Genomic DNA, 17695 nt, shown 5'->3' with positions numbered 1-17695 from the left:
AATTTTTCAAAAATGTGGTAGCATTTTGTAGCAGAGAGAAGTTTAACCACAGGAAGAAATGTTGGAAGGGTAACGCACCAAAACAAAGACATATTTGTTTAAGTACCCTACATTATGTGAATATAATTCTTCCTTCTGTTAAGACTGTAAACTACACTGTATGAATATGTGTATTGCATGTTTACAAACTGCTATGCTTCTTTATATGTGAGACTTAAGTTATCACAAAGCGTGTTGAAATTGTATTATGCTCTTTTGGGTGTGCGGCAGTAGGGTTTTTTTTTTAAAATTTTTGTAATGTTTATTATTTAGTTTTTGAGAGAGACACAGAGTGCGAGTTGGGGGGAGGGGGCAGAGAGAGAGGGAGACACAGAATCTGAAGCAGGCTCCAGGCTCTGAGCTGTCAGCACAGAGCCGGACGCGGGGCTGGGACCCACAAACTGTGAGATCGTGACCTGAGCCGAAGTCGGACGCTTAACCGACTGAGCCACCCAGGTGCCCCGTGGGTTTGCTTTTCTAACTTCCTAATCTCTGTGTAGTGGAAGCAACGCAATGTTTTTGAGGAAGTTGCTTAATAAATTATCTAAAATGGATGGGTGAATTCTTTTTGAGGAAGTACAGGTGTGAGTTGGAGACAGTGCAATCTTCAGACTGCTGCAATCACGTGACTATCACAGTAACGTGAATCAAACGAATGTTTTGGGTTCCTAGTGCCTATAAAAAGTATGTGGTCTTTTAAGTGTACAGCAGCATTATGTCTAAAAAATATGTGTACCTTAATTAAGCAATACTTTATTGCGAAAAAATGCTAGGTGTTATCTGAGCTTTCAGTGAGTTGTAATATTTTTTGCTGGTGTAGGGTCTTGTCTCAGTGTTGATGGCCGCTGACTAATCAGGCTGCTGATGAGGCTGCTGTTGATGGCTGCTGAAGGCTGGGGCAGCTATGACAATTAAAAAAAGTAAGACAAGGAAGTTTGCCACATCAGTTGACTCTGTCACAAATGATTTCTCTGTAGGATGCAATGCTGTGAGATAGCATTTTACCCCCAGTAGAACTTCTTTCAAAATCGAAGCCAGTTCTTTCAAATCCTGTTGCTGCTTTATCAACTAACTTTATGTAATATTCTAAATCCTTTGTAGTCATTTCACCAGTCTTGACAGCATCCTCACCAGGAGTAGATTCCATCTCAAGAAACCACTTGCTTTGCTCATCCACAAAAAGCATCTCCTCATCTGTAAAAGTTTTGTCGTGATATTGCAACAGTCCAGTCTTGCCTTCAGGCTCTCCTTCTAGTTCTCGTTCTCCTGCTCTTCCCACCACATCTGCATTTACTCCCTCCGCTGAAGTCTTGAACCCCTCCTTCAAAGTCATCCACGAGGATTGGAATCAGTTTCTTCCAAACTCCTAGTAATGCTGATATTTTGACCTTTTCCCATGAATTACAAGTGCTCTTAATGGCATCTAGAATGGTGAATCCTTTCCAGAAGGTTTCCCATTTACTTTGCCCAGATTTTCAGAGGAATCACTATCTATGGCAGCTAGAGCCTTATGACATGTATTTTTAAAATAATAAAAATAAAAATGAGTAATTCCTTAATGCTGTAAAACAATTTTTTAAAATTAAAAAAATGTGTTTAAAGAAAAAAATGTTATGATCATATCAATAAATGCATTAAAAATGATAAAAGTCAACATCTCAGAAACAAAAAGAATTGTTAGAAAACTGTAAGTAAAATGAAATATTCTTATTTTGATTAAAATAACATGCAAATGTGATTAAAATATATGCAAAACATGTAAAAAAATAAAATAAAGTAATAAGACTTACAAGTTGAAATTGCCCCTTGGTTCATGGCTGCAGAATGGATGTTGTTTTAGCTGGCATGAAAACAACATTAATATCATTGTACACCTCCATCAGGGCTCTTGGGTGACCAGGGACATTGCCAAGGGGCAGTAATATTTTCGAGGGAATCTTTTTCTGAGCAGTAGGTCTCAACAGTGGGGTTAAAAAAAAAATTCCGTGGGGCGCCTGGGGGGCTCAGTCGGTTAAGCGGCCGACTTCGGCTCAGGTCACGATCTCGTGGTCCGTTGAGTTCGAGCCCCGCGTCGCGCTCTGTGCTGACCGCTCAGAGCCTGGAGCCTGCTTCAGATTCTGTGTCTCCCTCTCTCTCTGACCCTCCCCCCGTTCATACTCTGTCTCTCTCTGTCTCAAAAATAAATAAATGTTAAAAAAAAAATTCCATAAACCCTGTGACATACAAATGTGCTGTCATCCAGGCTTTGTTGTTCCATTTCTAGAGCACAGGTGGAATAGATTGAACACAATTGTGAAGGGCCCTAGAATTTTCAGAATAGTAAATGAGAATTTGCTTCAGCTTAAAGTCACCAGCCATATCAGCCCCTAACAGGAAAGTCAGCCTGCCCTTTGGAGCTCTGAGCCTGGCACTGACACCTCCTCTCTAGCTGTGAAAGTCCTAAATGGCATCTTCTTTCAGTATAAGGCTGTTCGATCTGCACCGCAATCTCTGGTGTAGCCATCTTCGTTGATGGTCTTAGCCTGGTCCTCTGTATAACTTGGTGCAGCTTTCGCATCACTGCTTGCTGCTTCACCTCGCACTTCTGTGTCAGGCCGACAGCTTCTTTCCTTAAACCTCATGCTTCAGACTCTGCTTCTGCAGCTTCCTCACCTCTCTCGGCTTCACAGAATTGAAGAGAGTTAGGATTAGGATTGCTCTGGATTAGGCTCTGCTTTAAGGGAATCTTGCGGCTGGTTTGATCTTCTTATCTAAACTACTAAAACTTTCTTCACGTAAGCCACAAGGCTCTTTGCTCTCTTACCTGTCATTTATGTGTTCACTGGAGTAACACTTGTAATGTCCTTCAAGAACTTTTCCTTTGCCTTCACAACTTGGCTGTTTGGCTGCAAGAGGCCTAGCTTTGGGCCTGTCTTGGCTTTGGACATACCTTCCTCACTAAGGTTAGTCATTTCTAGCTTTTGATTGAAAGTGAGAGATGCTGACTTTTCCTTTTACTTGAACACTTAGAGGCTGTTGTAGAGTTATTCATTGGCCTAATTTCAGTGTTGTGTATCTCAGGGAATAGGGAGGCTGCCCAAGGAGAGGGAGAGAGATAGAGGAATGGTCAGGTGGTGGAACAGAACACACACATTTATCAAATTTGTCATGTGATATGGGCGTGGTTAATAGTACTCCAAAATAATTACAGTAAACGTAAAAAATCACTGATAAGATATCACCGTAACAAATACAGTAATAATAAAAATTTGAAATATTGTGAGAATTATCAAAATGTTACACAGAGACAAAAAATGTGCAACAACTGTTGGAAAAATGGTGCCAGGAGACCTGCCCAATGTGGGGTTGCCACAAACCTTTAATTTATAAAAAGCGTAGTATCTGTGAAACATAATAAAAAGTGAAGCATGGTAAAATGATGTATGTGTATAATGCTTAATATAGACAGTGTTTTCTTCTTTATTTTTTATTAATTTTTAATTTTTTTGTTTTAGAGAGAGTGAGAGTGTGAGCAAGGAAGAGGGGCAGAGGAAGAGAGACAGAGAAAGAGAGAACCTTAAGCAGGCTCCATGCTTAGTATGTAGCCTGACGTGGGGCTTGATCCCATGACCCTGGGATCATGACCCACGCTGAGATCAAGAGTGGGACATTCAACTAACTGAGTCACTCAGGCACCCACAGAAACTTTGTGCAGTTAATGTGGAGATGTACTAATTAATACTTATTAAATTAATGGAGATACCTGAAAAAAATCTACTTTCACCACTTTTATTCAACAAGTATTAAAAGTCCTAGCCAGATCAACTAGGCAGGAAAATAAATAAAAGGCATCTAAATTGGAAAGGCAGAAATAAAATGTCATTATTTGCAGATAACATAATGCTATATATAGAAACCACGAAACACTCCACCAAAAATTTGTTAACTGATAAATTCAGTAAAGTTGCAGGATATGAAATCCATATATGAAATTCTGTTGCATTTCTGTACAACTAATAAGAAACTTTCCGGCACACCTGGGTGGCTCAGTCGGTTAAGTGTCCGACTTCGGCTCAGGTCATGATCTCACAGTATGTGAGTTTGAGCCCTCCGTCGGGCTGTGTGCTGCCAGTGTGGAACTTGCAGCTCGCTTTGAGTTCTAGGTCTCCCTCTCTCTCCGCCCCTCCCCTGTCCCTGCTCACATTCTGTCTCTCTCAAATAAACATTAAAAAAAGAAGCTTTCAGAAAGGGAAATTAAAAAAAAATCTCATTTACATTTGCATCAAAAAGAATAAAATATCTAGGAATTAATTTGATCAATGAGGTGAAAGACCTGTGCGCTGAAAATCATAAGACATTGAAAGAAATTGAAGAGGACACAAATAAATGGAAAGATAGTCTATGTTCATGGATTGGAAGAATTAATTGTCCATACTGTTAATGTTAAAATGTTCACACTATTCAAAACAGTCTACAGATTCAGTGCAATCTCTATGAAAATTACAATGGCATTTTTTACAGAGTAGAACAAAGAATCCTAAAGCTTGTTTGGAACCATGAAAGACTCTGAATAGCCAAAGTAATCTTGAGAAAGAATAAAGAACCAAGTAATTTTGAGAAAGAACATCACACTTCCTGATTTTAAACTATAATACAAAACTCCAGTAATCAAAAAATTATGGTGTTGACATACATGAAACAGAATAGAGAGCCCAGCAATAAACCCACACTTATATGTTTAACTAATTTACAACAAAGGAGGCAAGAATGTACAATGTGGAAAGGATAGTTTCTTCAATAAATGGTTTTGGGAACATTGGACTGCCACATGCAGAAGAATAAAACTGCAGCACTATGTTACACCCCCCACAAAAAATTAACTCAAAATGGATTAAATACCTGAATGTAAGACCTGAGACTATAAAACTTCTCGAAGAAAATATAGGTCTTAAGCTCCTTGACATCATTCTTGGCAAAGAGTTTTTAGATTTGACACCAAAAGCAAAGGCATCCAATGCAACATCAAAATAAGCTTCTGCACAGTTACGGAAATCATCAAAAAAAAAAAAAAAAAAAAAAAAAGAAAGAAAGAAAAAAGACAACCTACAGAATGGAAGAAAATATTTGTAAATCATATATTTGCTAAGTGGTTAATATCTAAAATATACAGAGAACTTGTATAACTTAATAGCAAGAAAACAAAAACACAAAACACCCACAACCCCATCCCCCAACCCAAAGAATGCAGTTAAAGAATGGGCAGAAGATCTGAAAAGCCACTTTTCCAGAGAAGTCACACAGATGGGCAACAGGTACATGAAAAGGTGCTCAACATCAGTAATCATCAGGGAAATGCAAATCAAAACCATGCTGAGATATTACCTTACATCTGTTAGAAGGCTGGAATGGATGTATAGGGGACCTTTATGCACTGTTATGAAAATGTTAATCGGTATAGGTATTATGGAAAGCAGTGTAGAAGTTCCTCACAAAATGAAAATAGAACTACCATATGATCCAGCAATCCCACTTCTGAGTATATATCCAAAGAAAATGAATTTATGATCTCATAAACATAGATATACTCCGATCTTTATTGCAGCATTATTCACAATAGCCAATAAATACATGGATACCACCTATGTGTCCATCAACAGATGAATAAATAAGTAAAGAGTTGTGGTCAATATGTACAGTGAATATTATTCTGTCCTAAAAAGAAAATCCTGCCATTTGTGACAATGTGAACAAACTTTGAGGACATTATGCTGAGTGAAAAACATCAGAGAAAGACAAATACTGTATGATCTCACTTATATGTGGAATATATAAAAGCTGAACTCATAGGAACAGTAGATTGGTGGTTCCTAGGGGCTGGGTGGTGGGGAAGAAGAGATGTTGATCAAAGGGCACAAACTTCCAGTTATAAGAGGAATAAGTTCTGGGGATCTAATATGGTAACTCTAGTTAATAATACTGTGTTATATAATTGGAAGTTTCTCTGAGACTAGATTTTAAATATTCTCACCATAGCAATAACAAAAAATGTACGTGTGTGATGTGAGATGTGTTAACCAACCTTATGTTGGTAATTATATATATATATACGTATATATATATATATTTGCACAATATTCCAAGTCAATTATATCTCGATAATCAATTCAGGGAAAAAATAAGGTATGCATGAGAGAAAAATCAAGAAAAATGAGACAAAGAAAATATGAAGACAAAAATAGAAATCAAAGACTAAAAATAGTAAAACAGAATTGATGTCATGTATGTGAATGGATTTCTACGGGAAAAAAATATGAGCACTCACATAGGAAGATGACACTGAGAAGTGCAATGAAAATGTGAAGAAAATACATGCCAAAATAAGATATAGTGAATACAATACAAACACATATTGGATAAAAGTTTTGAGACTATTATGTACAGTTTTGGATAAATAAATTTGAAGCTCCGCATGAACTGGATGATTATTTAAGACAAATTGACTCAAGAAATGTAGCCTAAGAAATTATGAATTACCCAAGAAGCAGATTTGACTCAATATTGACCAAAGAAAAAGTAGAAAATAATGGTAATCAATAATAATAAATTTTTTTAGAAGGCTAATCTCTTTCCAACACCTGTGTTTCTATTTGGATTTATCAGCACTTTCTCTGAAATGTCCATGAAGCAGACATTTTCAGTGCTATATAAAATGTCCCAGATTATGGAATTGGAAACTTGTACGCAGACTTAATGATACTGAAACCTGAAAATGTACAGAATATAGAACTATGATTTAATGCTTCTTGCATTATCCTCTGTTACGTTCCTAGTATGGGCAAGAATGCCTGCAGACCTCAGAGGATCTATTCTAAAAGAATTCTCTTTTTGTTTACCATATTCATGTTTTATAATGTAAATGTAAGCAAATATTTTTATTTCATAATTTTTCCATATTTGTTTAAAAATATTTGCTGTGATTTGAATGTTTGTGACCCCCTCCATGTTAAAATGTTGAAATCTTAAGGCCTTATGCAATGATATTAGTAGGTGGAGCCTGGGGGAGGTGGAGCCTTTAGGAATGCTCTTATAAAAGTGGCTCTAGAGAGAGAAGCCTAGTGCCTTTCACCTTGTGAGGACACAGCAGGAAGGCGCTAGCTATAAACCACGAAGAGAGCCCTCATCAGGTGGCTATGCTGGTGCCTTGATCTTGGACTACCCAGCCTCCAGAACTATGAGAAATTAATTTCTGTTGTTTATAAGCTAGCCAAGTTGTGGTATTTTGCTATAGCAGTCCAAGCAGACTAAGACAGTATTTTAATTAGACAGTTAAATTTCTCATTTCCCTTTCCTCCAAATATTCTAATAAAAGTGACACGTTGCTCCTGAGGATTTTCATAGTTACGCCATGTCCTGTGTCCCATGGTGTTTATTCTCCAGAAGAACAGTTGTAGTTCAGCCTTACTGATAAATGTATGTGAGGATATCCTAAGTTAAATGTGTACAAAATGAATCAAGAAGTATAATAAAGGAATAATACATAACAACTAAATAGGGTTCATGCCCAAAATTTGAAAGATAGTTCATTAGAAAATCTATTAATTAAATAACATCACTTCAGAAGGGTAAAGTAGAAAAATTGTTAATAGCCCAATAATACTATTATTAAAAGTTCTTTGAAAATTTGGAACAGAAAAAACATTTTAAAATAATGTAACTCAAGACAATTACTTAATAAACAATGGAATTCAATGAAGTGGAACAACAAAGATTTCCTCATTATGAATATAGGCATTCTTGGAAAGCATTATAATACGTTTTCTAAAACAATTATAATTTTAGAAAGGAGAAGGCAAAATTATTGCCTACAGGTGATAGACATGTCCATTAAAATGCGAGGAGTATCAACTGAAAATAAAAAAAATAAATAGAATTTATAAAGTGACTAGAAATTAAATCAATATATGATAACTTGAGTCTTGTTTTCTTAAATAGAAAATACAAGATATAAAAGATCTTAGAGTGGCAGCAAAAATATATATATTTAATATATATGTAATATTTATATGTAATAATTAGCATCAACAATAAATAGTATATTCCCATCTGACTTATTAGACTTGCCTTGTCTGAAAGCCATATGGAGAGGTAATAGAAGTTCTAGCCAAGAAAGTGTGATTTATAGGTCCTGTTTCAGATTAAGTGAACCTATTTGTTCTTTACAGATTAGTTACCAGTGATTGATCTCAGCTAGTTTTGTAATCCATTGCTTGGTGTTGATACTGCAGTAGCATTATGTGTGAGGTGTTTTTGTTTTGTTTTAGAGGTTTATTTTTATTTATTTATTTATTTATTTATTTATTTATTTATTTTTTTGGTGAGGGAGGTGAAGGTTTCGTGCCTCCATATATTTAGTTTAGGTCCTAGCTTTGTCTCTGGTGCGTTGGCTGTAGAAGGAGTTGAGAATTTTGTTTGATGAGCCAAAGTGCACCAGGTCTGTCCATTTGGTTAGCAAAAACAATCTGCTGTGAGATTCGTTTTACATAAGATCTAAGACTACAATGGAGAGAATCTGCTGCAATGGTGTCTTATAGAAAGACTATGGTTTACTCCAAAATCAAATGAGGAAATAAGTGAGTTGGGGAGAGATGGGGATAATAATACAGATACACCTACTGATTTTGATTAAGAGTCATCACAGACTCAGGTAGTAAAATTAACCTAAAGTAAATCATTAGATAGCTGACTTCCTTTTTCTATTTCTATCTGAAAGAAGCTAGTCACAAAAGGCCACATATTACATGATTCCATTTGTGTGAAATCTCCACAATGGGCAGATCTTCTCAAAATGAGGAAGTAGATTAGTGGTTGCCTAAGTCTAGCAGAGGGGAGGGGATGGATGGTTGGTAGTGGTAGTGAATAGGTACAGACTTTCCTTTGGGGTTGATGAAATGGTACTGAATTTGGGTTATGACATGACAACTATAGATATATTACCAACCACACAACCTCAGAACTCATTTACACAGGTGAACGTTATGTATGTAAATTATTTCTTAATAAATCTGTTAAAATTACTATGTTACTAACTTGGAAAAATTTAAAGGATTTAATAGACTGTAGCATTTTGAAATAGATTAACAAGGAAGACTCTCACATTAAAATGCATGAGGATAATTTTTAAATATAGTTTAGTGAATGTTACTAGGCAGTTTCGTGAATGTCACTGGAAAAATGATCAATGGATATTAAAAAAGCAATTCAAAATGACTCAAAATAAATTTTTATTATTCAGAAAACAAAGTTAAAAAAGTTAATTATAAACTACATTTTTAATTAAAACATTTTTTTAGTATAATTGACACAGTGTTGTATTAGTTTCAGGTATACAACATGGTGATTTGACAAGTTATAGATTATGCTATGTTCACCACAAGCATAGCTAACATATCTATCCCATTATATCACTGTCACCGACTATATTCCTTACACTGTGTCTTTGATTCCTGTGACATATTCGTTCCATAACTGGAAGCCTGTTACCTCCTCTCTTCTTCAGCCATTTAGCCCAATACACTCCTTCTGGTAATGACCAGTTTGTTTTCTGTACGTATAGGTCTGATTCTGCTTTTTGTTTTATTCATTTTTTGAATTCCACTTATGAGTAGAATAATACGGTATTTGTCTTTCTCAGTCTGACTTAGCATAATACTCTCTAGGTCCATTCGTGTTGTCTCAAATGGCACAATCTTGTCCGTTTTTATGGCTGTATAATATTCCTCTCTGTGTGTGTGTGTGTGTGTGTGTGTGTGTGTGTGTGTGTGTACACGTATACATACCACATTTTCCTTATCCATTTGTCTATTGATATACACTTAGGTTAGTTCCATATCTTGGCTATTGTAAATAGTGCTGTAAACAATAGGGGTGCATATATCTTTTCAAATTGATGTTTTGATATTCTTTGTGCAAATATCTAGTAGTGGAATTATTACATTGTATGGTATTTCTATTTTTAACTTTTTGAGGAACTTCTGCACTGTTTTCCATAGTGGCTGCACCAGTTTACATTCTCACCAACAGTGCACGAGGGTTCTTTTTTCTCCACATCCTTGGCAACACTTGTTTTTTCTTGTCATTTTGATTTTAGCCATTCTAACTGGTGTAAGGGGATACATCATTGTTTACTCCAAAACCAAGTGGAGCATCAGAAGTGAAGAAATAAGAGGGTTGGGGAGAGATGGGGATGATTTAAATTTTTTATTTTGAGATAATTATAGATTGACGTGTACTTATACAAAATAATACGGAGAGCTTCTCTGTGTCCTTTACCCGGTTCTCCTCAGTGGTAACATCTTGCAAAGGTATACTACACCATCGTTATCAGCATATTGATATTTATACAGGCAAGACACAGAAGAGTGCCATCACTACAATGACCTGTCATGTCTCATTTTTGTAGCCACAGCCACTTGTCTTCCTCAGTTTCTTCCTTACATTTCCAATTCTTAACTCTCAGCAACCACTAATCTGTACCACATACCTATAATTTCTCATTTCGAATAAGACAGTTATAGTAATGAAATCATGTATTATGCATTCTGTTGGGATTGGCTCTTTTACTCTGTATAGTTTCCTAGAGATTCATTCGAGCTGTTTGTTATGTGTCAGCAGTTTGTTCCTTTTTATTGCTGAGTAGTGTTCCATGGAATGGCTTTCCCTCAGTTTAACCATTCGCCCATTGAAGAACATCTAGGTTGCTTGCAGTTTGGAGCTGTGATGAATAAAATTGCCGTGACTGTATGTGTACAGATTTTTACGTGAACATGACTTCATTTCTCTGCGATCAGTGCCCAAGAATCCAGTTGATTGGGTCATATGGAATTGCATGTTTAGTTTAGTAATAAATTGGCAAACTTTCATAGTGGCAATGCCATTCTGTATTCACACCAGCAGTATATGTGTGATCCATTTTCTCAGCATCCGTGTTGGTATTGGGTGTTTTTGCTGCCCTTTTTTCCCCCTGTGCCATTCTGATGGGTGTGTAGTGACTTACCAGTTTCATTTTAATTTGTATTTTTATAAAGATAATGTTGAGCATATTTTTATGTGCTTATATCCTCTTTGGTGAAATGTCTTTATGTTGTTTGTTTTGTAATGGAGATTTTTTTTAGTGTTAAAATTTAAAAGTTTTTTTTTTTTTGTATATATATTGTAGATACTGGTCCTTTGGATTTATGGTTTGCAAATATTTTTTCTCAGTTTGTAGCTTGTCACTCCACCTTCTTATAAGGTCATTTGCAGAGCAAATTTTTAGTCTTGATAAGGCCCAGTTTATTCTTTTTTTTATGGATTATAATTTGGGGGTTAAGTTGAAGGACTCTTTGAATAGTCCTATACACAAACTTTTTTTTCCTTATTTATTTCTAGCTTTATAGTTTTACATTTCATTTTTAATTCTATGATTTATTTTGCGATTTTGTATAAAGTGTAAGATGTAGGTTGAAGTTAATTTATTTTAGCTATGAAAGTCCAGTTACTCCAACAATTTGTTTAAAAGCCTATCCTGCCTCCACTGAATTGTTTTTATACCTTTGTCATAAAGCAATTGGGCATGTTTATGTGGGATTATTTCTGGATTCTCTGCTCTGTTCTGTTGATATGTGTGTCTGTCCTACCAATACCATACTGTCTTGGCAGCTATTTATTTTTTTTTTAAATTTTTTTTTTCAACATTTTTTATTTATTTTTGGGACAGAGAGAGACAGAGCATGAACGGGGGAGGGGCAGAGAGAGAGGGAGACACAGAATCGGAAACAGGCTCCAGGCTCCGGGCCATCAGCCCAGAGCCCGACGCGGGGCTCGAACTCACGGACTGCGAGATCGTGACCTGGCTGAAGTCGGACGCTTAACCGACTGCGCCACCCAGGCGCCCCGGCAGCTATTTAATAGGCCTTAACATCAGTTATACTAATTCCTCGTATTTTAATATTTTAAAGATTGTTTTAGCTATTTTAAGACCTTTCCTTTTCTATATAAGTTTTAGAAAAGTTTATCCATATCTACAAGAAAACTTGCTTGGGTTTTGAAGGGAATTATATCAAACCGGAAATTAATTTGACAAGAATTGATGCTTTCACTATATTGGGACTTCCAATCCATGAATGTAGTATGGGTATATCTCTTCATTTGTTTAAGCATTCTTTGATTTCTTTCCTCAGCATTTAAAAGTTTTCAGCATACAAATTCTGTACGTGTTTTGTTAAGTTTATCCTAAATATTTAATCTCTACAGTGATTTTAAGTGGCATCGTGTCTGAATTTCAGTTTCCATTTGTTCATTGTTAGTATACAGAAATGCGATTTATTTTTGTGTGGTGATTTGTCTTGTATCCAAGATGTCACTCAACTCACTTTTTACTTCTGGGATTTATTATTATTATCATTCATTATTATTATTATTTATTATTATTTGTAGATTGTTTAGAATTTTATCCGTAGACAGCCCTGTCGTTTGCAAATAGGAGAAAGCAGTGCAAGCTGGGGCTAGTCAGCACTCCACTGTCTCCCACCCCCGGTGTCGGTGAATTCTCGTCGTGTCTGAGTGTCCACCCCTACCTAGCATCAGGAGGTGGAATGAGGTAGGACAATATGGAGTGGATGGCATTCTGCTCCCCCTGTGTCCTAGTCATCAGTGAGGCCCAGTGACCTAAGCTTATCCTCCTGTCCACACCAACAAGGCAGAGCAGGGTGGTGGAGTTGGGCCTAGTTGGTACTCTTCAGCCTCTCCTTCCTTTTTGCGAGCTTCTGTCCTTACTCTGCAGCAGCAAAGGGTGTGACTGAGCCTCATGCTTCCCCTCTCTACGGAGACAGAGGGTCACACCAGGGATATTACTGTCCTCAGAGTCAGTGACACAGCAAATGCCTTACTTTTATGGGGAAGGTATCAGCGGGCAGGAGGAGGAAGTCAGCGTTTACCTAGGTGTCTGCAAGGAGTCAGTGCCCACTTAGACCTGTTGTGTCAGAAGTTGAATGTGTGCACACACGTATAGCTTATGCTGCACATCAATGGGGGTGGAGGGTGCAGCCTGCTAAAAAGAAGATTAAATAGCACTCGGAGTCTCATAACATTATTTCCAAAAGGATACACTAAAAAACCACTCATCATATAAAGAACTTGGAAAACATGGCCAAAAAGTAAATCTTTAGTGTTATACAAAGAAATATAATATTTGAAGTTTAACCTTTTTTCTAATCTAATTTTGTAAAATTTTAATTAACCCACAAGTCTAGTGTATGGTGTATAGAAAACCACTCCTAAATTTCAGTGAATTACAGTGATATTTATTTCATGTTTACATTGTCTTTTAGCTGATCTTGCCTCCACTTGACTGTTCTTGGAGATAATATGTTTTTATATAGGTACTTTTAAACTAATTATTAATTGGGGTATCTGGGTGTGGCTCAGTCGGTTAAGTGTCTGACTTCGTTTCAGGTCATGATCACGTAGTTTGTGGGTTCAAGCCTTGCGTTGAGCTCGGAGCCTGGAGCCTGCTTCCAATTCTGTGTCTCCCTCTCTCTCTCTCTGTCCATCCTCAACTCATGCTCTCTCTTATTCTCTCAAAAATAAACCAACATTAAAAAATATATTTATACTGATTATTAATTAAACCTATTAACTTATAAAGTATTTTAAAAATCAGTACCTTGTCATCTCCAAGAGTTTTCTTTAGAGACTCCTCAGTAGCTCTTAAAACCCATTTCAGAATTCTGGTAACATTTTAATTTTCCTTAAAGGAGACAAGTAATTCTATTTTTTTTAGTAAAAAAATGAAATAAAGCATTTTGGGGATGGCATTTTAGGCATACAGAATGGCATGGGTGATGGAGCACCATGTGTAAATTATGAATATCCATTATCTATGGCAGTGGTTTTCAAAGTGGTTCCTGGATCATCAGCATTGCCTGGGATGTCATTAAAAATCCCATTCTTGGTTTCTTTTATATGATGACCAATAATTCTGGTTTGCCTGGGACTCTCCTGGTTTTAGCACTGAAACTAAACACTTTAGTGTTTAGTGGAAACACTGTTTGCCAGTATAGGAACATCCTGGGAAACCCCTCTTTTCAGGGCAGACTGGGACAGTTAGTCCCCTTAGGTTGCTAATCGCAGGGCTACTGCATCAGAAACTCGGTGTGAGGCCCAGCAATCTGTGTTTTTCTAATCCCTCCTGATGGTTTTGATGCATGCTGATCTGGGAACTATGAGCAATTTGGCATGGTTCCATGATGGGAGTATATAATATGGGATGAAGTTAAAGAGTAAGCAGAAGCCAGGCAATGAAGGCCCTTGAATGCTTTGTTAAAAGAGTTTCGTCCTAGGGGCACCTGGTGGCTCAACTTGGTTAGGCGTCCGACTTTGACTCCGGTCGTGATCCCACAACTCTGTGAGTTCGAGCCCCACATCAGGCTCTGTGCTGACAGCTTGGAGCCTGGAGCCTGCTTCGGATTCTGTGTCTCCCTCTCGCTCTGCCCCTCCCCTGCTCACACTCTGTCTCTGTCTCTGTCTCTCTCAAAAATAAACACATTAAAAAAAACCTTTCATCCTCTAGTTATTAGTTATTAACTCATAAACTCAAGGATATTTGATTAGAAGAGTATAGATTTTGAGCTGACTCTTTTGTATAGATGAAGCTACTGTGACTGGTTAAAATATTCCATTTTATCTATAAGTAAAATTAAATTATATCTTAACTAACTCCAGTTTTCAAATTAATATAAAATCCAATATTTAAAAGGAAATGACTGTCTTCATGTATACCGGCTCAGTCTGTGTGCTTCAACAGAGTATCTAAAAGTTCATTTTCTGGATTAGCAAAATATATACTTGATTCAAATTTGAACTTTAATTAACTTTATGTGTATGTTTTAGAAATACAAAGTATTGCTAGCTCATTAGGTGTATATTTTTTGGAAGATCTTAGGTCCAGGGATATAAATACAGTTTATGAAATCAAGAGAAATTGTTGAATTGGTCTGTTTTCAACCTTCTTGGAAAATAATATTGAGGTAGATATCATAAAACATGAAACCTTAAAACACGTTGTGCTTTTGTTACATGTATAAGAAATATTTTTAAAGGCTTCTTATAGCTTTTCTTATATTTTGCTTTATTTGAAGTATTAAAGCTTTACAGTACATAAAGCCTTCACATATATTTGGAAGCCAGGACATCTTTTCAAAACTTCAAGTAATACCTAGGCCATACATATTTACACTTTTCTTTCTTTTAATCTGTGTTTAGGAAATGGCTGGTTTCTTGATGATGTTGTAATCAAGGATCCCACAACAAACCGCGAATATGCCTTCTTCTGTCACAGGTGTGTAGGTTTGCTTTTACATTCATCAGATTCATTTCATATTAGTTTCAAGTTCATGTATTTTGGAGCAATGGATAGCTTATTCACTTATTCCTGGTCACTAATGCTTTGCTGGGTAACTTTTTTGAAGATTAATTTTAGGGGCATCTCCTTCTATTTAGAAAGATATACAATATGTTTATCATCATTCTTGATGTAAATTTAAATCTTTCTCAGTAAATTAAGGTAGATTTAAAAAATATGATTAAAACTTCCTTGGTTTACCTGGAAAGATTGAAAAAAATATGATTTCTCATATGAGAATGAAAGTCCCTGGCAAGAAAACTGATCCCCTGTGGACTAGGTCACAAATTAAGCTCGGTTATAATAAATGTACAAAATAAATGTTGCACGTGGCTTTTTATACAATGATGGCTTTGCTGACTTACTGTCACTAGGCCTTGATTTTTGGGTTATTCTTCCAAAGTGGTGATAGATTTGCTCTTTCTTTCAGCACTCTCCTGCCTCTTTCCCAATGGAACCAATAATAGGCGTTTATGAAATAACTGACTGTAGTTTGAAATGTAGTTGATGGCTTAAAACCAGGAATTTAATAACTGGTGCAGGGGGTGTAAGATCTGTGACCTTGACCAGCTAACTGGCCGACTGACCTGTGGGTTAGGGAAAGCAGGTACCTCTCCCATAATCTGATGGCAGCTTCTCCTCCCTCCCTTGCACTTTCTTTCTTTTTTTTTTTTTTTTAAATTTTTTTTTTAACATTTATTTATTTTTGAGACAGGGAGAGACAGAGCATGAACTGGGGAGGGTCAGAGAGAGGGAGACACAGAATCCGAAGCAGGCTCCAGGCTCGGAGATGTCAGCACAGAGCCCGACGCGGGGCTAGAACTCACGGACCGCGAGATCGTGACCTGAGCCGAAGTCGGCCGCTTAACCGACTGAGCCACCCAGGCGCCCCACCTCCCTTGCACTTTCTTAGTCACTTCATGCATTTCCTTTTCCATTTTCTGCTCTGCATGTGCCAACAAGATACCTATGACTTTTTGCAGTTCCTGTTACCCGTTATTTCTGACTTGGTTCCATAATTGCCAGTGCTCAGTGTAAGTGTAAAGCCACAATATTCCTGATATATTTTTCTTTCCATAGATGGCTGGATCAAGGGGAAGATGATGGTAAAATTGCCAGAGAACTGTATGCCAGAGATAACAGTATCATTTTTGTGCGTGAGTGTCTTATATGCACATTGCTGGGGAGGTTCTCTTACGATGATTGAGGAAAGCATGACTCTGCTGAAATTAATGATTTTCTCTTTCCTTTATACCTTCAGGGCAGAAGCTAGAACTTAGTAGAAAAGAAACAGTAAGATTTTACTTTTGGCCTTAAATTATTTGGTATCAATAGTGTCCAAATTGCTATTTGATGTGTTAAAACAAAAACAGTATATAATGTTCTCTTTGTCTTCTCATGTTGGTGTTTTTGTTTTGTTTTGTTTTCATATTAAGTGGGCTGCAGAAAGATGGAAGTTTATGAAAGGAAATACTCTTCAGTTCTACAACAAGCTCACTGGAGGGTTTGTCCGTCTGCATCCAGATGGCACAGTTGATGCACTTGGAGAGAAGACAGACAAATGTGGTAAAGTCATTTGGCAAAGCAGCTGGTGCTGTGGCAGTTTTGGGAACTAGAGGAAGGCAGTTTAATTTATGGTTTTGCTTCTTTTCACATGGCTTTACACCAGTATTAGGCCATTGAAACACTTCACGACTTACACTAATACAAATAATCACTCGTGACACGCTTTAAATCCGGGCAGATGATGTCATTTTGCAGAACAGTACATCATGAAAAAACTTATATTTGCTATAAATTGAAGAATAAAATGTAGGCAATTAACATTAATTGTTCACAAAATTGAGCTCTTGAATGGTATGGCCATTAAGGAATTAGATTGGTTCTACTAAATATTGAGTGACTATTCTGTTCAAAACACTATGTTAAATAATTTGAGGGCCACAGAAATAACTAAGACAGTATTCTGAATTCCAGAGGGCCACAACCTAAAAACGAGGACAAACACATATGATTCTAATAATGATTTGGTTTTTCTTTTTTCTTGGTAGCTAGTGCCATCATAAAGATACAGAGGAAGAACTAGGCAAAGAAAGTCTAGATTTGACGTTTAGTGATGCCATGACCATAAGAACTAATGAAGAAGGGGCAAACTGATTATGTTAGATCTTTGACTATAAACCCAAACCTCTAACTCTTTTTGAAACAAATTTAGTATTTAAGCAAAATTTTCCAGCT

At 36.7% G+C, this 17695-nt stretch overlaps 2 protein-coding genes across 3 annotated transcripts in view; both read left to right on the top strand.

Moving 5' to 3' along the window:
• The window catches only part of LOC125924858 (oxygen-regulated protein 1-like), a 97544-nt gene extending 80819 nt beyond the window's left edge, over positions 1-16725 (top strand). Inside the window, exons 8-9 of one of the 2 annotated variants that reach the window (XM_049633685.1) lie at positions 15319-15394; positions 16538-16725. In XM_049633685.1, coding sequence (XP_049489642.1) covers positions 15319-15394; positions 16538-16664 — 203 coding nt within the window. In that variant the 3' untranslated portion in view covers positions 16665-16725. Of the gene's footprint in view, positions 1-15318; positions 16481-16537 lie in introns of those variants that run through there. The other variant, XM_049633684.1, reaches the window with a different exon arrangement.
• Positions 16480-17695, top strand: part of LOC125924868 (uncharacterized) — a 64883-nt gene continuing 63667 nt past the window's right edge. Inside the window, exons 1-3 of the mRNA XM_049633705.1 lie at positions 16480-16614; positions 16719-16750; positions 16894-17023. Of these exons, the coding sequence (XP_049489662.1) occupies positions 16918-17023 (106 nt within the window). The 5' untranslated portion in view covers positions 16480-16614; positions 16719-16750; positions 16894-16917. The remainder of the gene's footprint in view (positions 16615-16718; positions 16751-16893; positions 17024-17695) is intronic.

Source organism: Panthera uncia, chromosome F2 (assembly GCF_023721935.1).
Source record: "Panthera uncia isolate 11264 chromosome F2, Puncia_PCG_1.0, whole genome shotgun sequence".
In the NCBI taxonomy this organism is placed as follows: Eukaryota; Metazoa; Chordata; class Mammalia; order Carnivora; family Felidae; genus Panthera; species Panthera uncia.
Note: the sequence above shows the minus strand (reverse complement) of the source record. Positions and strands in the feature narration are given on the sequence as shown.